The sequence below is a fragment of the Oncorhynchus mykiss genome, chromosome 21, assembly GCF_013265735.2.
Source record: "Oncorhynchus mykiss isolate Arlee chromosome 21, USDA_OmykA_1.1, whole genome shotgun sequence".
In the NCBI taxonomy this organism is placed as follows: domain Eukaryota; kingdom Metazoa; phylum Chordata; class Actinopteri; order Salmoniformes; family Salmonidae; genus Oncorhynchus; species Oncorhynchus mykiss.
Window position 1 is genome coordinate 7,547,750 of NC_048585.1, and position 27,372 is coordinate 7,575,121.

The 27,372-nt window shown below is 46.3% G+C and overlaps 2 protein-coding genes across 7 annotated transcripts in view; both read left to right on the forward strand.

Annotated features, from left to right (window-relative positions):
• The window catches only part of LOC118942849 (rho GTPase-activating protein 8-like), a 34,449-nt gene extending 20,223 nt beyond the window's left edge, over nt 1-14,226 (forward strand). For 5 of the 6 annotated variants that reach the window (XM_036956711.1, XM_036956712.1, XM_036956713.1 and 2 more), the window contains 9 exons: nt 845-976; nt 1,097-1,183; nt 1,857-1,955; nt 4,479-4,589; nt 4,725-4,798; nt 4,960-5,037; nt 6,238-6,366; nt 8,720-8,823; nt 13,080-14,226. In XM_036956711.1, coding sequence (XP_036812606.1) covers nt 845-976; nt 1,097-1,183; nt 1,857-1,955; nt 4,479-4,589; nt 4,725-4,798; nt 4,960-5,037; nt 6,238-6,366; nt 8,720-8,823; nt 13,080-13,277 — 1,012 coding nt within the window. In that variant the 3' untranslated portion in view covers nt 13,278-14,226. The remainder of the gene's footprint in view (nt 1-844; nt 977-1,096; nt 1,184-1,856; nt 1,956-4,478; nt 4,590-4,724; nt 4,799-4,959; nt 5,038-6,237; nt 6,367-8,719; nt 8,824-13,079) is intronic. The other variant, XM_036956716.1, reaches the window with a different exon arrangement.
• LOC118942991 (histidine-rich protein PFHRP-II-like) lies at nt 13,595-27,009 on the forward strand. The gene is made up of 3 exons (XM_036958454.1): nt 13,595-13,640; nt 25,437-25,832; nt 26,215-27,009. Exons 1-3 carry the CDS (start codon nt 13,595-13,597, stop codon nt 26,994-26,996), a joined length of 1,224 nt encoding a protein of 407 aa, XP_036814349.1. The 3' UTR covers nt 26,997-27,009.
• Nucleotides 27,010-27,372: the final 363 nt, after the last annotated feature.

The following is a 27,372-nucleotide window of genomic DNA, read 5'->3' on the forward strand; positions in this document are numbered from 1 at the left end:
GACCAGTTGAGATCTGGTGACTGAGACGGCCATGGAATGGGTTTTCCTGCTCATCAGACCAGTTGAGATCTGGTGACTGAGACAGTCATGGGATGGGTTTTCCTGCTCATCGGACCAGTTGAGATCTGGTGACTGAGACGGCCATGGGATGGGTTTTCCTGCTCATCAGACCAGTTGAGATCTGGTGACTGAGACAGTCATGGGATGGGTTTTCCTGCTCATCAGACCAGTTGAGATCTGGTGACTGAGACTGCCATGGGATGGGTTTTCCTGCTCATCGGACCAGTTGAGATCTGGTCACTGAGACTGCCATGGGATGGGTTTTCCTGCTCATCAGACCATTCTGTGACCCCTCCTGCCTCATGGATGGGGGCATTGTCATCTTATGGGGCCATACCCATGGTACCCAAAATAATGGCCTGCGTTTTTATACAAGACCCTAAAGCATGATGGGATGTTAATTGCTTAATGAACTCAGGAATCACACCTGTGTGGAAGCACATGCTTTCACTCTACTTTGTTATCCCCTCATTTAGTCAAGAGTTTTTCCATTATGTTTGGACTGTTACCTGAGTGCTCTGTTCTCTCCTCTCCCTGGCTGTAGGTATCTGATGTATACCCTGGCTCTGTTCTCTCCTCTCCCTGGCTGTAGGTATCTGATGTATACCCTGGCTCTGTTCTCTCCTCTCTCTGGCTGTAGGTATCTGATGTATACCCTGGCTCTGTTCTCTCCTCTCCCTGGCTGTAGGTATCTGATGTATACCCTGGCTCTGTTCTCTCCTTTCCATGGCTGTAGGTATCTGATGTATACCCTGGCTCTGTTCTCTCCTCTCCCTGGCTGTAGGTATCTGATGTATACTCTGGACCAGTATGTAGAGAGTGACTATACGGTAGTGTACTTCCACCATGGTCTCCGCAGCTGCAACAAGCCCTCGCTACACTGGCTTCGAAACGCCTACAGAGAATTTGACAGGAAGTAAGTCACCCTGACCTCTAACCTACGACTTTTCAAGCCCTCTCAATTAAAATATAACTCGATGAGCCAGTTTTTCCAGAATAATGTTTTGTGTGTGTGTGTGTGTGTGTGTCCTGATAGGTACAAGAAGAACCTGAAAGCCCTCTATGTCGTCCATCCTACTAACTTTATCAGAATCATCTGGAATATATTCCAACCACTCATTAGGTATGGTGCCCAGTCATCTTTCTACAGTAATAATCTAGAATACAGTATATTCCAACCATTCATCAGGTATGGTGCCCAGTCATCTTTCTACAGTAATAATCTAGAATACAGTATATTCCAACCACTCATCAGGTATGGTGCCCAGTCATCTTTCTACAGTAATAATCTAGAATACAGTATATTCCAACCACTCATCAGGTATGGTGCCCAGTCATCTTTCTACAGTAATAATCTAGAATACAGTATATTCCAACCAGTCAGGTATGGTGCCCAGTCATCTTTCTACAGTAATAATCTAGAATACAGTATATTCCATCCAGTCAGGTATGGTGCCCAGTCATCTTTCTACAGTAATAATCTAGAATACAGTATATTCCAACCACTCATCAGGTATGGTGCCCAGTCATCTTTCTACAGTAATAATCTAGAATACAGTATATTCCAACCACTCATCAGGTATGGTGCCCAGTCATCTTTCTACAGTAATAATCTAGAATACAGTATATTCCAACCACTCATCAGGTATGGTGCCCAGTCATCTTTCTACAGTAAAGATGCCATTCCAGGCCTGTACTGTACATGTTTAAGTCTGGTCTCCACAACAGTATTCATGACTATGAAAGACCTTTGGCATATTGACTGACCTTTCTAACACTCGGTTCTTCCTGTTTAGTCACAAGTTTGGTAAGAAGCTGACCTATGTAAACTACCTGTCTGAGCTCAGAGATCACCTGAGCTGGGATCAGCTCATCATCCCACCTGATGTCCTCAGGTAGGTTACACCTCTACACCACTACCTTACCCTGACCCCTGACCTTAACCCTAACTACCTGGCTGAGCTCAGAGACCACCTGATGTCTTCAGGTAGGTTACACCTCTATACCACTCCCTGACCTTAACACTGACCCCTGACCTGTAGCTGCTCATTAGCTTGATATCAGCAGAGTTTCATGTATTCATGTATCCAACCTATCACGGAGGTAGTGTATTCATGTATCCAACCAACCACGGAGGTAGTGTATTCATGTACCCAACCAATCACGGAGGTAGTGTATTCATGTACCCAACCAATCACGGAGGTAGTGTATTCATGTATCCAACCAATCATGGAGGTAGTGTATTCATGTATCCAACCAATCATGGAGGTAGTGTATTCCAACCATGTATCCAACCAATCACGGAGGTAGTGTATTCATGTATCCAACCAATCATGGAGGTAGTGTATTCCAACCATGTATCCAACCAATCACGGAGGTAGTGTATTCATGTACCCAACCAATCACGGAGGTAGTGTATTCATGTACCCAACCAATCACGGAGGTAGTGTATTCATGTATCCAACCAATCACGGAGGTAGTGCATTAATGTATCCAACCAATCACGGAGGTAGTGTATTCATGTATCCAACCAATCATGGAGGTAGTGCATTCATGTATCCAACCAATCACTGTATCCAACCAATCACGGAGGTACTGTATTCATGAATCCAACCAATCACAGAGGTAGTGTATTCATGTACCCAACCAATCATGGAGGTAGTGTATTCATGTATCCAACCAATCACAGAGGTAGTGTATTCATGTATCCAACCAGCCCCGGAGGTGGTGTGTCCAACCAGCCCCGGAGGTGGTGTGTCCAACCAGCCCCGGAGGTGGTGTGTCCAACCAGCCCCGGAGGTGGTGTGTCCAACCAGCCCCGGAGGTGGTGTGTCCAACCAGCCCCGGAGGTGGTGTGTCCAACCAGCCCCGGAGGTGGTGTGTCCAACCAGCCCCGGAGGTGGCTGATATATTTAAACTCAGTTTTTCACAATTTCTAACATTTAATCCTAGTAAAAATTAGGAATGTGAAAATGTCCAAAAAATTAGGAGTGATTTTATTTCAGCTTTTATTTCTTTCATCACATTCCTAGTGGGTCAGAAGTTTACATACACTCAATTAGTATTTGGTTGCATTGCCTTTAAATTGTTAAACATGGGTCAAATGTTTTTGGTAGCCTTCCACAAGCTTCCCGCAAAAAGTTGGGTGAATTTTGGCCCATTCCTCCTGACAAAGCTGGTGTAACTGAGTCAGGTTTGTAGGCCTCCTTGCTCACACGCGCTTTTTCAGTTCTGCCCACAAATTATCTATCACATTTTCTATGGGATTGAGGGCAGGGCTTTGTGATGGCCACTCCAATACCTCGACTTTGTTGTCCTTAAGCCATTTTGCCACAACTTTGGAAGTATGCTTGGGGTCATTGTCCATTTGGAAGACCCATTTGCGACCAAGCTTTAACTGATGTCTTGAGATGTTGCTTCAATATATCCACATCATTTTCCTTTCTCATGACGCCATCTATTTTGTGAGGTGCACCAGTCCCTCCTGCAGCAAAGCACCCCCACAACATGATGCTGCCACTCCCATGCTTCACAGTTGGGATGGTGTTCTTCGGCTTGCAAGCCTCCCTTTTTCCTCCAAAGGTGGTCATTATGGCCAAACAGTTCTATTTTTGTTTCATCAGACGAGAACATTTCTCCAAAAAGTACGATCTTTGTCCCCCTGTGCAGTTGCAAACCGTAGTCTGGCTTTTTTATGGCGGTTTTGGAGCAGTGTCTTCTTCCTTGCTGAGCGGCCTTTATGTCGATATAGGACTCGTTTTACTGTGGATATAGATACTTTTGTACCTGTTTCCTCCAGCATCTTCACAAGGTACTTTGCTGTTGTTCTGGGATTGATTTGCACTTTTCGCATCTCTAGGAGACAGAACGCATCTCCTTCCTGAGCGGTATGACGGCTGCATAGTCCCATGGTGTTTATACTTGCATACTATCGTTTGTACAGATGAACGTGGTACCTTCAGGCGTTTGTAAATTGCGCCCAAGGATGTTCCAGACTTGTGGAGGTCTTGGCTGATTTCTTTTGATTTTCCCATGATGTCAAGCAAAGAGGCACTGAGTTTGAAGGTAGGCCTTGAAATACATCCACAGGTACACCTCCAATTGACTCAAATAATGTAAATTAGCCTATCAGAAGCTTCTAAAGCCATGACATCATTTTCTGGAATTTTCCAAGCTGTTTAAAAGCACAGTCAACGTAGTGTATGTAAACTTCTGATCCACTGGAATTGTGATACGGTGAATTATAAGTGATATAATCTGTAAACAATTGTTGGAATAATTACTTGTCATGCACAAGGTAGATGTCCTAACAGCCTTACCAAAACTATAGTTTGTTAACAAGAACTTTGTTAATGACTCCAATCTAAGAGTATGTAAACTTCTGACTTCAACTGTACATGACCATGTATTTACGACAGGCATGACGAGAGGCTGCAGGCGGCCCAGAAGGGAGGTCTGCACCCCTCATCTAAGACTCCTCCCCCCAGACCTCCTCTGCCCACTCAGCAGTTTGGAGTCAGCCTGCAATAGTGAGTATTTTAGCTGAGTCCCCTTTATTCGTCCCCTACCCCCCCTTAGCCGCTCCATATTTCCACCATGGTTATGCCAACTAATATGATGTACCATACTGCAAGCCTACTGAACTAGACGTGTTCTGTTCCCAGTATTGCTGAGAAGAACCAGGGAGTTATGATCCCTCCTGTGATGTCCCAGACTGTGGCTTATCTCAAAGACAATGGTAAGAAGATAGGAGCTGTCTGATAGGACCTTGGATCAGGTACAGGACCTCTACAGTAATAGTTGTTGAGGTAGGAGCTGTCTGATAGAACCTTGGATCAGGTACAGGACCTCTACAGTAATAGTAGTTGAAGCCTTTCACTCCCTCCCACCTCTCCTCAGGCCTCCAGACAGAAGGTATCTTCAGGAGGTCCGCTCGTGTTCAGCTCATCAAGGACGTCCAGAAGCTCTACAACCAGGGTGAGATGGAACCTTTATAACGGGGCTTTTATCTCTCACTACCAGGAAGCAGAGATCAATAATAATCCAGATCAACCTCCATCTCCTCTGTCTCAGATCACATCACACCACAGCCCCATGTCCCCCCCCAGACTTCTGTTGACTGCAGCAGGCCAGCAGACTGAGTTTCCTTGTGTCAAACCACGTACTGTCTGACAACATGTAGAATCTGTTGACTGCAGCAGGCCAACAGACTGAGTTTCCATGAGTCAAACCACGTACTGTCTGACAACATATAGAGTTTGTTGACTGCAGCAGGCCAACAGACTGAGTTTCCATGAGTTAAACCACGTGCTGTCTGTTGACTGCAGCAGGCCAGCAGACTGAGTTTCCATGAGTCAAACCACGTACCGTCTGTTGACTGCAGCAGGCCAACAGACTGAGTTTCCATGAGTCAAACCACGTACTGTCTGTTGACTGCAGCAGGCCAGCAGACTGAGTTTCCATGAGTCAAACCACGTACTGTCTGTTGACTGCAGCAGGCCAGCAGACTGAGTTTCCATGAGTCAAACCACGTACTGTCTGACAACATATAGAGTCTGTTGACTGCAGCAGGCCAACAGACTGAGTTTCCATGAGTCAAACCACGTACTGTCTGTTGACTGCAGCAGGCCAGCAGACTGAGTTTCCATGAGTCAAACCACGTACTGTCTGACAACATATAGAGTCTGTTGACTGCAGCAGGCCAACACAGAGTTTCCATGAGTCAAACCACGTACTGTCTGTTGACTGCAGCAGGCCAGCAGACTGAGTTTCCATGAGTCAAACCACGTACTGTCTGACAACATATAGAGTCTGTTGACTGCAGCAGGCCAACACAGAGTTTCCATGAGTCAAACCACATACTATCTGAGAACATGTAGAACATGTAGAATCAATCAACCACACACTAGATACAGTACAGAGAGAGATTTGTAGAAAACATGACAATTATAACAATCTATGATTCCATTTCAATAGTTTGAATGTAGCGTTTGCGTCAGGGTTGTCCACGGAATGGTTTTACTCTGGACTCAGACATCCGCTGTGCTCAGTATTGATAAAGAAGTTCAATGGCCGCCATCAGTCAGAGGATGAATCTGTGGTCCAGGTTTTTAGGTCTCTGTCTCTCCTCCTCAGGGAAGCTCAGTCTGTTATCAGGTCTCTATCTCCCCTCCTCAGGGAAGCCAGTGGTGTTCGAGCAGTACGGAGACATCCACGTGCCTGCTGTCATCCTGAAGACCTTCCTCAGAGAGCTTCCTGAACCTCTGCTCACCTTCCCCCTCTACCACCAGATACAGGACGTAGTCCGTGAGTGCATGTGCCGAGGCTTCAGCTCAGCAGGCTAAACACAGGCCACGGGTCCAATACAATGCCTTTTTCCTACAGAGTTCTCTGTCTGCATCGTTCACACGCCCTCTTAAGCCTTAGCTCCACCCATCTCTTTAAAATGTCACATGACGGCGGCTCTCGTCGTCGTCGGCGGCTCTCGTCGTCGTCGGCGGCTCTCGTCGTCGTCGGCGGCTCTCGTCGTCGTCGGCGGCTCTCTCGTCGTCGGCGGCTCTCTCGTCGTCGTCGGCGGCTCTCTCGTCGTCGTCGGCGGCTCTCTCGTCGTCGGCGGCTCTCTCGTCGTCGGCGGCGGCTCTCTCGTCGTCGTCGGCGGCTCTCTCGTCGTCGGCGGCGGCTCTCTCGTCGTCGGCGGCGGCTCTCTCGTCGTCGGCGGCGGCTCTCTCGGCGGCGGCGGCGGCTCTCTCGGCGGCGGCGGCGGCTCTCTCGGCGGCGGCGGCGGCTCTCTCGGCGGCGGCGGCGGCGGCTCTCTCGGCGGCGGCGGCGGCGGCGGCGGCTCTCTCGGCGGCGGCTCTCGCGGCGGCGGCGGCGGCGGCTCTCTCGGCGGCGGCGCCGGCTCTCTCGGCGGCGGCTCTCTCGTCGGCGGCGGCGGCGGCGGCTCTCTCGGCGGCGGCTCTCGGCGGCGGCTCTCTCGTCGTCGGCGGCGGCTCTCTCTCTCTCGTCGTCGTCGGCGGCTCTCTCTCTCGTCGTCGGCGGCTCTCTCGTCGTCGGCGGCGGCTCTCTCGTCGTCGGCGGCGGCTCTCTCTCTCGTCGTCGGCGGCGGCTCTCTCTCTCGTCGTCGGCGGCGGCTCTCTCTCTCGTCGTCGGCGGCGGCTCTCTCTGTCGTCGGCGGCGGCTCTCTCTCGTCGTCGGCGGCGGCTCTCTCTCGTCGTCGGCGGCGGCTCTCTCTCTCGTCGTCGTCGGCGGCGGCTCTCTCTCGTCGGCGGCGGCTCTCTCTCGTCGTCGGCGGCGGCTCTCTCGTCGTCGGCGGCGGCTCTCTCGTCGGCGGCGGCGGCTCTCTCTCGTCGGCGGCGGCGGCTCTCTCTCGTCGGCGGCGGCGGCTCTCTCGTCGTCGTCGGCGGCTCTCTCGTCGTCGGCGGCTCTCTCGGCGGCGGCTCTCTCGGCGGCGGCGGCGGCGGCGGCTCTCTCGGCGGCGGCTCTCGGCGGCGGCTCTCTCGTCGTCGGCGGCGGCTTTCTCTCTCGTCGTCGGCGGCTCTCTCTCTCGTCGTCGGCGGCGGCTCTCTCTCTCGTCGTCGGCGGCGGCTCTCTCGTCGTCGTCAGCGGCGGCGGCTCTCTCTCGTCGGCGGCGGCGGCTCTCGTCGGCGGCGGCGGCTCTGGCGGCGGCTCTGGCGGCGGCTCCTCTCTCGTCGGCGGCGGCGGCTCCTCTCTCGTCGGCGGCTCTCTCGTCGTAGACGGGAGTTTGTACCTTCAGACATGTGAAATGGTTCTAAATGGGAACACTGTCTAGCCGGCACGCAGGGCAGCTGAATCAAGAGCACCTCCCTCAAACAGAGCAGCACCAATAGAATAATAGAAAAGGGGGGTCTATAGATGGACTTCCCCCATGTAACCATGGAGACGCGGGGTTCCAACCATTTGAGCGTTAAAAGTTAATCAGTACCCATATTATCCCTTATCTCAGCCAATCATGGAAAGCCATGGAGCATCCTGTATTTTTCCTTATAACTCAGTGCTTTCTCCTTGGCTGAACTGGGCTCCATTATGTAACACTGGAATTCATATCTCCAGATCCCAGACCAGTCTCCTTGGCTGAACTGGGCTCCATTATGTAACACTGGAATTCATATCTCCAGATCCCAGACCAGTCTCCTTGGCTGAACTGGGCTCCATTATGTAACACTGGAATTCATATCTCCAGATCCCAGACCAGTCTCCTTGGCTGAACTGGGCTCCATTATGTAACACTGGAATTCATATCTCCAGATCCCAGACCAGTCTCCTTGGCTGAACTGGGCTCCTTTATGTAACACTAGAATTCATATCTCCAGATCCCAGACCACTGAAGTAGGAACCTGCATCAATATACTAATTTAATGGCTCTACTGTGAATTAGGAACCTGCATCAATATACTAATTTAACGGCTCTACTGTGAAGTAGGAACCTGCATCAATATACTAATTGAATGGCTCTACTGTGAAGTGTCGGAACCTGCATCAATATACTAATTTAACGGCTCTACTGTGAAGTAGGAACCTGTATCAATTGCCCAACTTCCTGAAGTGGGTCACATATAAAACAGACCGTGGTGACCCGGTGTATCTGAACCAGAAAGAGAACCTCAACGTGTGATGTGTGACGTACAGCTTGTTGTTCCAGGAGTGGAGAGCAGTCTACGAGTGACCACCTGTAAACACATCCTAGAGAGACTACCAGAACACAACTACATGGTGTTGAAGTACCTGCTCTGCTTCCTGAACATGGTAACAACACCGCACGGCAACACACAACACCGCACGGCAACACACACCAACATGACACAACACCACACGGCAACACACAACACCGCACGGCAACTCACACCAACATGACACAACACCGCACGGCAACACACAACAACATGACACAACACCGCACGGCAACACACAACATCATGACACAACACCGCACGGCAACTCACAACAACATGACACAACACCGCACGGCAACACACAACAACATGACACAACACCTCACGGCAACACACAACACCGCACGGCAACTCACACCAACATGACACAACACCGCACGGCAACACACAACAACATGACACAACACCGCACGGCAACACACAACAACATGACACAACACCGCACGGCAACACACAACAACATGACACAACACCGCACGGCAACACACAACAACATGACACAACACCGCACGGCAACACACAACACCGCACGGCAACTCACACCAGCATGACACAACACCGCATGGCAACACACAACACCGCACGGCAACTCACACCAACATGACACAACACCGCACGGCAACACACAACATCATGACACAACACCGCACGGCAACTCACAACAACATGACACAACACCGCACGGCAACACACAACAACATGACACAACACCTCACGGCAACACACAATAACATGACACAAACCGCACGGCAACACACAACTACATGACACAACACCGCACGGCAACACACAACACCGCACGGCAACTCACACCAGCATGACACAACACCGCATGGCAACACACAACACCGCACGGCAACTCACACCAACATGACACAACACCGCACGGCAACACACAACATCATGACACAACACCGCACGGCAACTCACAACAACATGACACAACACCGCACGGCAACACACAACAACATGACACAACACCGCACGGCAACACACAACAACATGACACAACACCTCACGGCAACACACAACAACATGACACAACACCGCACGGCAACACACAACTACATGACACAACACCGCACGGCAACACACAACACCGCACGGCAACTCACACCAGCATGACACAACACCGCATGGCAACACACAACACCGCACGGCAACTCACACCAACATGACACAACACCGCACGGCAACTCACAACAACATGACACAACACCGCACGGCAACACACAACAACATGACACAACACCGCACGGCAACACACAACAACATGACACAACACCGCACGGCAACACACAACAACATGACACAACACCTCACGGCAACACACAACAACATGACACAACACCGCACGGCAACACACAACTACATGACACAACACCGCACGGCAACACACAACACCGCACGGCAACTCACACCAGCATGACACAACACCGCATGGCAACACACAACACCGCACGGCAACTCACACCAACATGACACAACACCGCACGGCAACTCACAACAACATGACACAACACCGCACGGCAACACACAACAACATGACACAACACCGCACGGCAACACACAACAACATGACACAACACCGCACGGCAACACACATGACACAACACCGCACGGCAACACACATGACACAACACCGCACGGCAACACACAACAACATGACGCAACACCGCACGGCAACACACAACACCGCACGGCAACACACAACCACATGACGCAACAGCGCACGGCAACACACAACCACATGACGCAACACCGCACGGCAACACACAACACCGCACGGCAACACACAACACCGCACGGCAACACACAACACTGCACGGCAACACACAACCACATGACACAACACCGCACAACCCCTCAGAACACCGCACAGCAACACACAACAACATAGTGCTGAAGTACCGCTCTGCTTCCTGCTCATGATCAGAACCACATTAAAACACCATTATCCTTCTATCATGTTCAACAGGCTGTACGGCTGATGTTCTGTCTCCACAACACAACTGATGTTCTGGCTCCACAACACAACTGATGTTCTGGCTCCACAACACAACTGATGTTCTGTCTCCACAACACAACTGATGTTCTGGCTCCACAACACAACTGATGTTCTGGCTCCACAACACAACTGATGTTCTTTGCTCCACAACACAACTGATGTTCTGTCTCCACAACACAACACAACTGATGTTCTGTCTCCACAACACAACACAACTGATGTTCTGTCTCCACAACACAACACAACTGATGTTCTGTCTCCACAACACAACTGATGTTCTGGCTCCACAACACAACTGATGTTCTGGCTCCACAACACAACTGATGTTCTGGCTCCACAACACAACACAACTGATGTTCTGTCTCCACAACACAACACAACTGATGTTCTGTCTCCACAACACAACACAACTGATGTTCTGTCTCCACAACACAACTGATGTTCTGTCTCCACAACACAACACAACTGATGTTCTGGCTCCACAACACAACTGATGTTCTTGCTCCACAACACAACACAACTGATGTTCTTGCTCCACAACACAACACAACACATCTCAAAGGGCTTTCTTCTACATATGAAGACAGACTCTTTACACAATGTAATGTCCTTCAGACATCTCAAAGGGCTTTGTTCTACATATGGAGACAGACTCTTTACACAATGTAATGTCCTTAAGATGAGACATCTCAAAGCCCACTGAATAAATATTGCTGAAAATGACAGTTTTGTTTTTGTCTGTTAAACCAAATGCACAGCTATATGAATGCCGTGTAGACATTTTAGAAAAGGCCTGACCAACAAAAACAGACCACTACAATAATAGTCCACTGTTGAGAGAAATCAAACCCACTTCCCCCTTTTTCTCCCATGTGAAATGCTGAGGTTTCAATAGGTTTCAATGTAGAGAGAACCCCTCTCTCTCCGTTCACACTGACCTTTAACTAACCAACCTTAGCCAGAACTAACCCACAAGGCCTCAGACAGGACGGCTGGAGATGTGTCCCTAACAGCACCCTGGCCCCTATTTAGTGCACTGCCTTTGACCAGGGCCCCATAGGGAATAGGGGAGCCATTTGGGATGAGGGCTTGCTCTGATCCAGATTGTAAGGACTCCCAGGGCTATGTATAAAGTTCTCCAGGAGACAGACTAATGCTTCACTCTCTGAGACTTTACATTCACTTCCCATGCTGATGTTAATATAATGCTGCTTGTCTGGAACGTTGCAGGTTCATATGGTGACACTGTATTAGACTGTATCATCTAGTCAGATCTCTCCTGGGTTCTGTTAGACACGTTATCAGACCGGGCCGAGAGGGGACTGGTTATCAGACCGGGCCGAGAGGGGACTGGTTATCAGACCGGGCTGACGGGGGACTGGTTATCAGACCGGGCTGACGGGGGACTGGTTATCGGACCGGGCCGAGAGGGGACTGGTTATCGGACCGGGCCGAGAGGGGACTGGTTATCGGACCGGGCCGAGAGGGGACTGGTTATCGGACCGGGCCGAGAGGGGACTGGTTATCGGACCGGGCCGAGAGGGGACTGGTTATCGGACCGGGCCGAGAGGGGACTGGTTATCGGACCGGGCCGAGAGGGGACTGGTTATCGGACCGGGGGACTGGTTATCGGACCGGTGGACGGGTTATCAGACCGGGCCGACGGGGTCAGGATCGTACTCTATGATCCTTCTGACCGGTTGAATAGCAGGCAGTCTGTTTAGTCAGGATCGTACTCTGACCGGTTGAATAGCAGGCAGTCTGTTTAGTCAGGATCGTACTCTGACAGGTTGAATAGAAGGCAGTCTGTTTAGTCAGGATCGTACTCTGACCGGTTGAATAGCAGGCGGTCTGTTTAGTCAGGATCGTACTCTGACAGGTTGAATAGCAGGCTGTCTGTTTAGTCAGGATCGTACTCTGTGATCCTTCTGACAGGTTGAATGGCAGGCAGTCTGTTTAGTCAGGATCGTACTCTGTGATCCTTCTGACAGGTTGAATGGCAGGCAGTCTGTTTAGTCAGGATCGTACTCTGTGATCCTTCTGACAGGTTGAATAGAAGGCAGTCTGTTTAGTCAGGATCGTACTCTGACAGGTTGAATAGCAGGCGGTCTGTTTAGTCAGGATCGTACTCTGACAGGTTGAATAGCAGGCAGTCTGTTTAGTCAGGATCGTACTCTGTGATCCTTCTGACAGGTTGAATAGAAGGCAGTCTGTTTAGTCAGGATCGTACTCTGTGATCCTTCTGACAGGTTGAATGGCAGGCAGTCTGTTTAGTCAGGATCAAGTGTAAACACTTTCTCTCTCTTCCCCTCCTCCTCCAGGTCTCTCAGCAGAGTATCATCAACAAGATGTCTCCCTCCAACCTGGCTTGTGTGTTTGGTGTCAATCTGTCCTGGCCTTCTCAGGGCTCTGTCTCTCTGACATCTCTAACACCGCTCAACATCTTCACTGAGATCCTTATAGAACATTACCATACAGTCTTCAGCTCCCGCTGCCCACAAGCAGAGGTACTGCCCTGATACCAGCCCTGATACCAGCCCCGGGACCAGCCCCGATACCACCTGATACCAGCCCCGATACCACCTGATACCTTCCCCCGATGCCAGCCCCGGTACCGGCCCCGATACCACCTGATACCAGCCCCGATACCACCTGATACCAGCCCCGGGACCAGCCCCGATACCACCTGATACCAGCCCCGATACCACCTGATACCTTCCCCCGATACCAGCCCCGGTACCGGCCCCGATACCACCTGATACCAGCCCCGATACCACCTGATACCAGCCCCGATACCAGCTGATACCAGCCCCGATACCACCTGATACCAGCCCCGATGCCAGCCCCGGTACCACCTGATACCAGCCCCGATGCCAGCCCCGGTACCACCTGATACCTTCCCCTGATACCAGCCCCGGTACCACCTGATACCAGCCCCGGTACCACCTGATACCTTCCCCCGATACCAGCCCCGGTACCACCTGATACCTTCCCCCGATACCAGCCCCAATACCAGCCCCGGTACCACCTGATACCAGCCCCGGTACCACCTGATACCAGCCCCGGTACCAGCCCCGGTACCACCTGATACCAGCCCCGGTACCACCTGATACCAGCCCCGATACCAGCTCCGTTACCAGACCCGGTACCAGCCCACCACCGTACGGACAGGCTCCACTGCACAGCCCAACAAAACAGACACGCTGTGATTGTCTACTGGGATGACCTGTTTTTGAAGAATGTCCCCCAACCACCAGTTGCTGCTGAAACAAGATGGCTCCCAGAATCTGTTCCTTTTCTTTCTCCTGTGACATAATCCAGTTTGTTTTGGTGCACAACTGACTGACTTCATTGTCCCCATGGGGACATGTTGTTGCAGTGTCATGTTCACATTTAAAGTTTAAATACAAAACACAATTGACAAAACAACTTTCATAACAGTTACATACCAATAAAACATGTTTTTAAAGACTAGCCTGCTGGCCTTACTGGGTCTATAGGAACATTAGCCTGCTGGCCTTACTGGGTCTATAGGAACATTAGCCTGCTGTTCTTACTGAGTCTATAGGAACATTAACCTGCTGTTCTTACTGAGTCTATAGGAACATTAGCCTGCTGGCCTTACTGGGTCTATAGGAACATTATCCTGCTGGTCTTACTGAGTCTATAGGAACATTAGCCTGCTGGTCTTACTGGGTCTATAGGAACATTAGCCTGCTGGCCTTACTGAGTCTATAGGAACATTAGTCTGCTGGCCTTACTGGGTCTATAGGAACATTAGCCTGCTGGCCTTACTGAGTCTATAGGAACATTAGCCTGCTGGCCTTACTGGGTCTATAGGAACATTAGCCTGCTGGCCTTACTGGGTCTATAGGAACATTAGCCTGCTGTTCTTACTGAGTCTATAGGAACATTAACCTGCTGGCCTTACTGGGTCTATAGGAACATTATCCTGCTGGTCTTACTGAGTCTATAGGAACATTATCCTGCTGGTCTTACTGAGTCTATAGGAACATTATCCTGCTGGTCTTACTGAGTCTATAGGAACATTATCCTGCTGGTCTTACTGAGTCTATAGGAACATTAGCCTGCTGGCCTTACTGAGTCTATAGGAACATTAGCCTGCTGGCCTTACTGAGTCTATAGGAACATTAGCCTGCTGGCCTTACTGGGTCTATAGGAACATTAGCCTGCTGGCCTTACTGGGTCTATAGGAACATTAGCCTGCTGGCCTTACTGGGTCTATAGGAGCATTAGCCTGCTGGTCTTACTGGGTCTATAGGAACATTAGCCTGCTGGCCTTACTGAGTCTATAGGAACATTATCCTGCTGGTCTTACTGAGTCTATAGGAACATTATCCTGCTGGTCTTACTGAGTCTATAGGAACATTAGCCTGCTGGCCTTACTGGGTCTATAGGAACATTATCCTGCTGGTCTTACTGGGTCTATAGGAACATTAGCCTGCTGGCCTTACTGGGTCTATAGGAACATTAGCCTGCTGGCCTTACTGAGTCTATAGGAACATTAGCCTGCTGGCCTTACTGAGTCTATAGGAACATTAACCTGCTGGTCTTACTGGGTCTATAGGAACATTAGCCTGCTGGCCTTACTGAGTCTATAGGAACATTAACCTGCTGGCCTTACTGAGTCTATAGGAACATTAGCCGGCTGGTCTTACTGAGTCTATAGGAACATTAGCCTGCTGGTCTTACTGGGTCTATAGGAACATTAGCCTGCTGGCCTTACTGAGTCTATAGGAACATTAGTCTGCTGGCCTTACTGAGTCTATAGGAACATTAGCCTGCTGGTCTTACTGAGTCTATAGGAACGTTAGCCTGCTGGCCTTACTGAGTCTATAGGAACATTAGCCTGCTGGCCTTACTGGGTCTATAGGAACATTAGCCTGCTGGCCTTACTGAGTCTATAGGAACATTAACCTGCTGGTCTTACTGGGTCTATAGGAACGTTAGCCTGCTGGCCTTACTGGGTCTATAGGAACATTAACCTGCTGGTCTTACTGAGTCTATAGGAACATTAGCCTGCTGGCCTTACTGAGTCTATAGGAACATTAGCCTGCTGGCCTTACTGAGTCTATAGGAACATTAGCTTGCTGGCCTTACTGAGTCGATAGGAACATTAACCTGCTGGCCTTACTGGGTCTATAGGAACATTAACCTGCTGGCCTTACTGAGTCGATAGGAACATTAACCTGCTCGCCTTACTGAGTCTATAGGAACATTAACCTGCTGGCCTTACTGGGTCTATAGGAACATTAACCTGCTGGCCTTACTGGGTCTATAGGAACATTAGCCTGCTGGCCTTACTGGGTCTATAGGAACATTAGCCTGCTGACCTTACTGGGTCTATAGGAACATTAGCCTGCTGGCCTTACTGGGTCTACAGGAACATTAGCCTGCTGGCCTTACTGGGTCTATAGGAACATTAGCCTGCTGGCCTTACTGGGTCTATAGGAACATTAGCCTGCTGGCCTTACTGAGTCTATAGGAACATTAGCCTGCTGACCTTACTGGGTCTATAGGAACATTAGCCTGCTGGCCTTACTGAGTCTATAGGAACATTAGCCTGCTGTTCTTACTGAGTCTATAGGAACATTAGCCTGCTGGTCTTACTGAGTCTATAGGAACATTAGCCTGCTGTTCTTACTGAGTCTATAGGAACATTAGCCTCCTGTTCTTACTGAGTCTATAGGAACATTAGCCTGCTGGTCTTACTGAGTCTATAGGAACATTAGCCTGCTGGCCTTACTGAGTCTATAGGAACATTAGCCTGCTGACCTTACTGAGTCTATAGGAACATTAGCCTGCTGGCCTTACTGAGTCTATAGGAACATTAGCCTGCTGACCTTACTGGGTCTATAGGAACATTAGCCTGCTGACCTTACTGGGTCTATAGGAACATTAGCCTGCTGGTCTTACTGAGTCTATAGGAACATTAGCCTGCTGGTCTTACTGAGTCTATAGGAACATTAGCCTGCTGACCTTACTGAGTCTATAGGAACATTAGCCTGCTGTTCTTACTGAGTCTATAGGAACATTAGCCTGCTGGTCTTACTGAGTCTATAGGAACATTAGCCTGCTGACCTTACTGAGTCTATAGGAACATTAGCCCGAGCTATTTAGGAGGGATATCACACCTGGCACAAATGATTGTCTAGTTCTGTTTTTCCTGCTTAGGAGTTGTAGTTTAAAAGTCCTAACATATAGAGCCTTGTGTGTTCTGTTAAATGTCTGCTCAGCCCTCGTGCCCACCGCGCTCTATATACAGTATGTAATGTATATATTAACCCTATCAGTCACTACCCATGGAATGCCCACTGTGCTCTATATACAGTATGTAATGTATATATTAACCCTATCAGTCACTACCCATGGAATGCCCACTGTGCTCTATATACAGTATGTAATGTATATATTAACCCTATCAGTCACTATCCATGGAATGCCCACTGTGCTCTATATACAGTATGTAATGTATATATTAACCCTATCAGTCACTACCCATGGAATGCCCACTGTGCTCTATATACAGTATGTAATGTATATATTAACTATATATTAACCCTATCAGTCACTACCCATGGAATGCCCACTGTGCTCTATATACAGTATGTAATGTATATATTAACTATATATTAACCCTATCAGTCACTACCCATGGAATGCCCACTGTGCTCTATATACAGTATGTAATGTATATATTAACCCTATCAGTCACTACCCATGGAATGCCCACTGCGCTCTATATACAGTATGTAATGTATATATTAACTATATATTAACCCTATCAGTCACTATCCATGGAATGCCCACTGTGCTCTATATACAGTATGTAATGTATATATTAACCCTATCAGTCACTATCCATGGAATGCCCACTGTGCTCTATATACAGTATGTAATGTATATATTAACTATATATTAACCCTATCAGTCACTATCCATGGAATGCCCACTGTGCTCTATATACAGTATGTAATGTATATATTAACCCTATCAGTCACTACCCATGGAATGCCCACTGCGCTCTATATACAGTATGTAATGTATATATTAACCCTATCAGTCACTATCCATGGAATGCCCACTGTGCTCTATATACAGTATGTAATGTATATATTAACCCTATCAGTCACTACCCATGGAATGCCCACTGTGCTCTATATACAGTATGTAATGTATATATTAACCCTATCAGTCACTATCCATGGAATGCCCACTGTGCTCTATATACAGTATGTAATGTATATATTAACCCTATCAGTCACTACCCATGGAATGCCCACTGTGCTCTATATACAGTATGTAATGTATATATTAACCCTATCAGTCACTACCCATGGAATGCCCACCGCGCTCTATATACAGTATGTAATGTATATATTAACCCTATCAGTCACTATCCATGGAATGCCCACTGTGCTCTATATACAGTATGTAATGTATATATTAACCCTATCAGTCACTACCCATGGAATGCCCACCGCGCTCTATATACAGTATGTAATGTATATATTAACCCTATCAGTCACTATCCATGGAATGCCCACTGTGCTCTATATACAGTATGTAATGTATATATTAACCCTATCAGTCACTACCCATGGAATGCCCACCGCGCTCTATATACAGTATGTAATGTATATATTAACCCTATCAGTCACTACCCATGGAATGCCCACTGTGCTCTATATACAGTATGTAATGTATATATTAACTATATATTAACCCTATCAGTCACTATCCATGGAATGCCCACTGTGCTCTATATACAGTATGTAATGTATATATTAACCCTATCAGTCACTATCCATGGAATGCCCACTGTGCTCTATATACAGTATGTAATGTATATATTAACTATATATTAACACTATCAGTCACTATCCATGGAATGCCCACTGTGCTCTATATACAGTATGTAATGTATATATTAACCCTATCAGTCACTACCCATGGAATGCCCACTGTGCTCTATATACAGTATGTAATGTATATATTAACCCTATCAGTCACTACCCATGGAATGCCCACTGTGCTCTATATACAGTATGTAATGTATATATTAACCCTATCAGTCACTACCCATGGAATGCCCACTGTGCTCTATATACAGTATGTAATGTATATATTAACTATATATTAACCCTATCAGTCACTACCCATGGAATGCCCACTGTGCTCTATATACAGTATGTAATGTATATATTAACCCTATCAGTCACTACCCATGGAATGCCCACTGCGCTCTATATACAGTATGTAATGTATATATTAACCCTATCAGTCACTACCCATGGAATGCCCACTGTGCTCTATATACAGTATGTAATGTATATATTAACCCTATCAGTCACTACCCATGGAATGCCCACCGCGCTCTATATACAGTATGTAATGTATATATTAACCCTATCAGTCACTACCCATGGAATGCCCACTGTGCTCTATATACAGTATGTAATGTATATATTAACTATATATTAACCCTATCAGTCACTACCCATGGAATGCCCACTGTGCTCTATATACAGTATGTAATGTATATATTAACCCTATCAGTCACTATCCATGGAATGCCCACTGTGCTCTATATACAGTATGTAATGTATATATTAACTATATATTAACCCTATCAGTCACTACCCATGGAATGACCACTGTGCTCTATATACAGTATGTAATGTATATATTAACCCTATCAGTCACTATCCATGGAATGCCCACTGTGCTCTATATACAGTATGTAATGTATATATTAACCCTATCAGTCACTATCCATGGAATGCCCACTGTGCTCTATATACAGTATGTAATGTATATATTAACCCTATCAGTCACTATCCATGGAATGCCCACTGTGCTCTATATACAGTATGTAATGTATATATTAACCCTATCAGTCACTACCCATGGAATGCCCACTGTGCTCTATATACAGTATGTAATGTATATATTAACCCTATCAGTCACTACCCATGGAATGCCCACTGCGCTCTATATACAGTATGTAATGTATATATTAACCCTATCAGTCACTACCCATGGAATGCCCACTGTGCTCTATATACAGTATGTAATGTATATATTAACCCTATCAGTCACTATCCATGGAATGCCCACTGTGCTCTATATACAGTATGTAATGTATATATTAACTATATATTAACCCTATCAGTCACTATCCATGGAATGCCCACCGCGCTCTATATACAGTATGTAATGTATATATTAACCCTATCAGTCACTACCCATGGAATGCCCACTGCGCTCTATATACAGTATGTAATGTATATATTAACCCTATCAGTCACTACCCATGGAATGCCCACTGTGCTCTATATACAGTATGTAATGTATATATTAACCCTATCAGTCACTACCCATGGAATGCCCACTGTGCTCTATATACAGTATGTAATGTATATATTAACCCTATCAGTCACTATCCATGGAATGCCCACTGTGCTCTATATACAGTATGTAATGTATATATTAACTATATATTAACCCTATCAGTCACTACCCATGGAATGCCCACTGTGCTCTATATACAGTATGTAATGTATATATTAACCCTATCAGTCACTACCCATGGAATGCCCACTGCGCTCTATATACAGTATGTAATGTATATATTAACTATATATTAACCCTATCAGTCACTATCCATGGAATGCCCACTGTGCTCTATATACAGTATGTAATGTATATATTAACACTATCAGTCACTATCCATGGAATGCCCACTGCGCTCTATATACAGTATGTAATGTATATATTAACCCTATCAGTCACTACCCATGGAATGCCCACTGTGCTCTATATACAGTATGTAATGTATATATTAACCCTATCAGTCACTACCCATGGAATGCCCACTGCGCTCTATATACAGTATGTAATGTATATATTAACTATATATTAACACTATCAGTCACTACCCATGGAATGCCCACTGTGCTCTATATACAGTATGTAATGTATATATTAACCCTATCAGTCACTATCCATGGAATGCCCACTGCGCTCTATATACAGTATGTAATGTATATATTAACCCTATCAGTCACTATCCATGGAATGCCCACTGTGCTCTATATACAGTATGTAATGTATATATTAACTATATATTAACCCTATCAGTCACTACCCATGGAATGCCCACTGTGCTCTATATACAGTATGTAATGTATATATTAACCCTATCAGTCACTACCCATGGAATGCCCACTGCGCTCTATATACAGTATGTAATGTATATATTAACTATATATTAACCCTATCAGTCACTACCCATGGAATGCCCACTGTGCTCTATATACAGTATGTAATGTATATATTAACCCTATCAGTCACTACCCATGGAATGCCCACTGTGCTCTATATACAGTATGTAATGTATATATTAACTATATATTAACCCTATCAGTCACTACCCATGGAATGCCCACTGCGCTCTATATACAGTATGTAATGTATATATTAACCCTATCAGTCACTACCCATGGAATGCCCACTGTGCTCTATATACAGTATGTAATGTATATATTAACCCTATCAGTCACTACCCATGGAATGCCCACTGCGCTCTATATACAGTATGTAATGTATATATTAACTATATATTAACCCTATCAGTCACTACCCATGGAATGCCCACCGCGCTCTATATACAGTATGTAATGTATATATTAACCCTATCAGTCACTACCCATGGAATGCCCACTGTGCTCTATATACAGTATGTAATGTATATATTAACCCTATCAGTCACTACCCATGGAATGCCCACTGCGCTCTATATACAGTATGTAATGTATATATTAACCCTATCAGTCACTACCCATGGAATGCCCACTGTGCTCTATATACAGTATGTAATGTATATATTAACCCTATCAGTCACTACCCATGGAATGCCCACCGCGCTCTATATACAGTATGTAATGTATATATTAACCCTATCAGTCACTATCCATGGAATGCCCACTGTGCTCTATATACAGTATGTAATGTATATATTAACCCTATCAGTCACTACCCATGGAATGCCCACTGTGCTCTATATACAGTATGTAATGTATATATTAACTATATATTAACCCTATCAGTCACTACCCATGGAATGCCCACTGTGCTCTATATACAGTATGTAATGTATATATTAACCCTATCAGTCACTACCCATGGAATGCCCACTGTGCTCTATATACAGTATGTAATGTATATATTAACCCTATCAGTCACTACCCATGGAATGCCCACCGCGCTCTATATACAGTATGTAATGTATATATTAACCCTATCAGTCACTATCCATGGAATGCCCACTGTGCTCTATATACAGTATGTAATGTATATATTAACTATATATTAACCCTATCAGTCACTATCCATGGAATGCCCACTGCGCTCTATATACAGTATGTAATGTATATATTAACACTATCAGTCACTACCCATGGAATGCCCACCGCGCTCTATATACAGTATGTAATGTATATATTAACCCTATCAGTCACTATCCATGGAATGCCCACTGTGCTCTATATACAGTATGTAATGTATATATTAACCCTATCAGTCACTATCCATGGAATGCCCACTGTGCTCTATATACAGTATGTAATGTATATATTAACCCTATCAGTCACTATCCATGGAATGCCCACTGTGCTCTTATGATATAATAATGTTTGATCTGATTTGTTCAATGGTGGACGAAACAGAAGCTAATTTTGATTCTGGAAAATCCATCTTAATACATGGGAATGTGCACAGGCTTCATGATGGTGGTGGGGTGTGGTGGTGGTGGTGGTGGGGTGGTGGTGTGGCGGTGGTGGGGGGGGGCTATGGTTCTTGAACACTTAAAGAGATTGTCAGCAGATTGTAGTTTTCCTGCTTGAGTTACATTTCAAAAAAGGAGAAATAGAGTATTTAAAGAGGAGCTGAGTTGTAGAGGTATATACTGCCCCCTACTGTAGTTACAGAGGTCTATACTGCCCCCTACTGTAGTAACAGAGGTCTATACTGCCCCCTACTGTAGTTACAGAGGTCTATACTTCCCCCTACTGTAGTAACAGAGGTCTATACTGCCCCCTACTGTAGTAACAGAGGTCTATACTGCCCCCTACTGTAGTTACAGAGGTCTATACTGCCCCCTACTGTAGTTACAGAGGTCTATACTGCCCCCTACTGTAGTAACAGAGGTCTATACTGCCCCCTACTGTAGTTACAGAGGTCTATACTGCCCCCTACTGTAGTAGCAGAGGTCTATACTGCCCCCTACTGTAGTAACAGAGGTATATACTGCCCCCTACTGTAGTAACAGAGGTCTATACTGCCCCATACTGTAGTAACAGCAGAGGTCTATACTGCCCCCTACTGTAGTAACAGCAGAGGTCTATACTGCCCCCTACTGTAGTAACAGAGGTCTATACTGCCCCCTACTGTAGTAACAGAGGTCTATACTGCCCCCTACTGTAGTAACAGAGGTCTATACTGCCCCCTACTGTAGTAAGAGGTCTATACTGCCCCCTACTGTAGTAAGAGGTCTATACTGCCCCCTACTGTAGTAACAGAGGTCTATACTGCCCCCTACTGTAGTAACAGAGGTCTATACTGCCCCCTACTGTAGTAACAGAGGTCTATACTGCCCCCTACTGTAGTAAGAGGTCTATACTGCCCCATACTGTAGTAACAACAGGTCTATACTGCCCCCTACTGTAGTAACAGAGGTCTATACTGCCCCCTACTGTAGTAGCAGAGGTCTATACTGCCCCCTATTGTAGTAACAGAGGTATATACTGCCCCCTACTGTAGTAACAGAGGTCTATACTGCCCCCTACTGTAGTAACAGAGGTCTATAGTGCCCCCTACTGTAGTAACAGCAGAGGTCTATACTGCCCCCTACTGTAGTAACAGAGGTCTATACTGCCCCCTACTGTAGTAACAGAGGTCTATACTGCCCCCTACTGTAGTAACAGAGGTCTATACTGCCCCCTACTGTAGTAACAGAGGTCTATACTGCCCCCTACTGTAGTAACATAGGTCTATACTGCCCCCTACTGTAGTAACAGAGGTCTATACTGCCCCCTACTGTAGTAACAACAGGTCTATACTGCCCCCTACTGTAGTAACAGAGGTCTATACTGCCCCCTATTGTAGTAACAGCAGAGGTCTATACTGCCCCCTACTGTAGTAACAGCAGAGGTCTATACTGCCCCCTATTGTAGTAACAGCAGAGGTCTATACTGCCCCCTATTGTAGTAACAACAGAGGTCTATAGTGCCCCCTACTGTAGTAACAGCAGAGGTCTATACTGCCCCCTATTGTAGTAACAGCAGAGGTCTATACTGCCCCCTATTGTAGTAACAGCAGAGGTCTATACTGCCCCCTACTGTAGTAACAGCAGAGGTCTATACTGCCCCCTATTGTAGTAACAGCAGAGGTCTATACTGCCCCCTATTGTATTAACAGCAGAGGTCTATACTGCCCCCTACTGTAGTAACAGCAGAGGTCTATACTGCCCCCTATTGTAGTAACAGCAGAGGTCTATACTGCCCCCTATTGTAGTAACAGAGGTCTATACTGCCCCCTATTGTATTAACAGCAGAGGTCTATACTGCCCCCTACTGTAGTAACAGCAGAGGTCTATACTGCCCCCTATTGTAGTAACAGCAGAGGTCTATACTGCCCCCTATTGTAGTAACAGAGGTCTATACTGCCCCCTGCTGTAGTAACAGAGGTCTATACTGCCCCCTACTGTAGTAACAGAGGTCTATACTGCCCCCTACTGTAGTAACAGAGGTCTATACTGCCCCCTACTGTAGTAACAGAGGTCTATACTGCCCCCTACTGTAGTAACAGAGGTCTATACTGCCCCCTACTGTAGTAACAGAGGTCTATACTGCCCCCTACTGTAGTAACAGAGGTCTATACTGCCCCCTACTGTAGTAACAGAGGTCTATACTGCCCCCTACTGTAGTAACAGAGGTCTATACTGCCCCCTACTGTAGTTACAGAGGTCTATAGTGCCCCCTACTGTAGTAACAGCAGAGGTCTATACTGCCCCCTACTGTAGTAACAGCAGAGGTCTATACTGCCCCCTATTGTAGTAACAGCAGAGGTCTATACTGCCCCCTATTGTAGTAACAGCAGAGGTCTATACTGCCCCCTATTGTAGTAACAGCAGAGGTCTATACTGCCCCCTACTGTAGTAACAGCAGAGGTCTATACTGCCCCCTACTGTAGTAACAGCAGAGGTCTATACTGCCCCCTACTGTAGTAACAGCAGAGGTCTATACTGCCCCCTACTGTAGTAACAGCAGAGGTCTATACTGCCCCCTACTGTAGGAACAGCAGAGGTGTAGGTATCCTGATAAATAATAGCACTCCCTTATCCCAGCACACAGACCAAGGATGTTTTCTAATATTGAATTGTACCCTACGTGGTGAAAAATACACCTTGATTTCATTATATATCACACCAGGGGCAGATCTGTGGGTTTTAGCTAGAATTCAAGCAATATTAGATTAAATCCAGACAGGAAGTAGTCTTTCAGCAGGTGAGCCACATCATACATTAGATGAAATCCAGACAGGAAGTAGTATTTCAGCAGGTGAGCTACATCATACATTAGATGAAATCCAGACAGGAAGTAGTATTAGGGCAGGTGAGCCACATCATACATTAGATGAAATCCAGACAGGAAGTAGTATTTCAGCAGGTGAGCTACATCATACATTAGATGAAATCCAGACAGGAAGTAGTATTTCAGCAGGTGAGCCACATCATACATTAGATGAAATCCAGACAGGAAGTAGTATTAGGGCAGGTGAGCCACATCATACATTAGATGAAATCCAGACAGGAAGTAGTATTAGGGCAGGTGAGCCACATCATACATTAGATGAAATCCAGACAGGAAGTAGTATTAGGGCAGGTGAGCCACATCATACATTAGATGAAATCCAGACAGGAAGTAGTATTAGGGCAGGTGAGCCACATCATACATTAGATGAAATCCAGACAGGAAGTAGTATTAGGGCAGGTGAGCCACATCATACATTAGATGAAATCCAGACAGGAAGTAGTATTAGGGCAGGTGAGCCACATCATTCATACATTAGATGAAATTCAGACAGGAAGTAGTATCAGGGCAGGTGAGTCACATCATACATTAGATGAAATCCAGACAGGAAGTAGTATTAGGGCAGGTGAGCCACATCATACATTAGATGAAATCCAGACAGGAAGTAGTATTAGGGCAGGTGAGCCACATCATACATTAGATGAAATCCAGACAGGAAGTAGTATTAGGGCAGGTGAGCCACATCATACATTAGATGAAATCCAGACAGGAAGTAGTATTAGGGCAGGTGAGCCACATCATACATTAGATGAAATCCAGACAGGAAGTAGTATTTCAGCAGGTGAGCCACATCATACATTAGATGAAATCCAGACAGGAAGTAGTATTAGGGCAGGTGAGCCACATCATACATTAGATGAAATCCAGACAGGAAGTAGTATTAGGGCAGGTGAGCCACATCATACATTAGATGAAATCCAGACAGGAAGTAGTATTAGGGCAGGTGAGCCACATCATACATTAGATGAAATCCAGACAGGAAGTAGTATTAGGGCAGGTGAGCCACATCATACATTAGATGAAATCCAGACAGGAAGTAGTATTAGGGCAGGTGAGCCACATCATACATTAGATGAAATCCAGACAGGAAGTAGTATTAGGGCAGGTGAGCCACATCATACATTAGATGAAATCCAGACAGGAAGTAGTATTAGGGCAGGTGAGCCACATCATACATTAGATGAAATCCAGACAGGAAGTAGTATTAGGGCAGGTGAGCCACATCATACATTAGATGAAATCCAGACAGGAAGTAGTATTAGGGCAGGTGAGCCACATCATACATTAGATGAAATCCAGACAGGAAGTAGTATTAGGGCAGGTGAGCCACATCATACATTAGATGAAATCCAGACAGGAAGTAGTATTAGGGCAGGTGAGCCACATCATACATTAGATGAAATCCAGACAGGAAGTAGTATTAGGGCAGGTGAGCCACATCATACATTAGATGAAATCCAGACAGGAAGTAGTATTAGGGCAGGTGAGCCACATCATACATTAGATGAAATCCAGACAGGAAGTAGTATTAGGGCAGGTGAGCCACATCATACATTAGATTGACAGATGTAGCAATAAAAAACTCCAAAGAGGTGAAATATTTTCATTTCTACAAATAATCGACAGGATACCTAGAAATAGACTATTCCCAACTACAAAAATACTACAATTTCTCTCAAATAAAATCTATTCAACAATTTACAATTTATTTTTTATTTTAAAAGCACTCGACAATTTACTGGGCAAAAAAATATATATTTCCAGGTGATATCAGATCATTCTCCAGTATCATGTTTAATTACACCAATAGAAAATACACTTGGAGAATGACAGAATATGGAGAATGAACAGAAGGCATCTTTAAGACCCTTACATGTATTAAATACTAAAACAACTTTACCATTATGTAGACATAGAGGTAAAAGATAACCCCCAGTAA

Bases quoted from the DNA above. Each gene is read 5' to 3' on its own strand.
- LOC118942991 (XM_036958454.1), top strand. From the start codon at position 13,595: ATGCCAGCCCCGGTACCACCTGATACCAGCCCCGATGCCAGCCCCG. The intron at 13,641-25,436 runs GTACCACCTGAT...AAATCCAGACAG, and splicing joins CAGCCCCGATGCCAGCCCCG to GAAGTAGTATTAGGGCAGGT. The intron at 25,833-26,214 runs GTGAGCCACATC...GTATTTCAGCAG, and splicing joins AGGAAGTAGTATTAGGGCAG to GTGAGCCACATCATACATTA.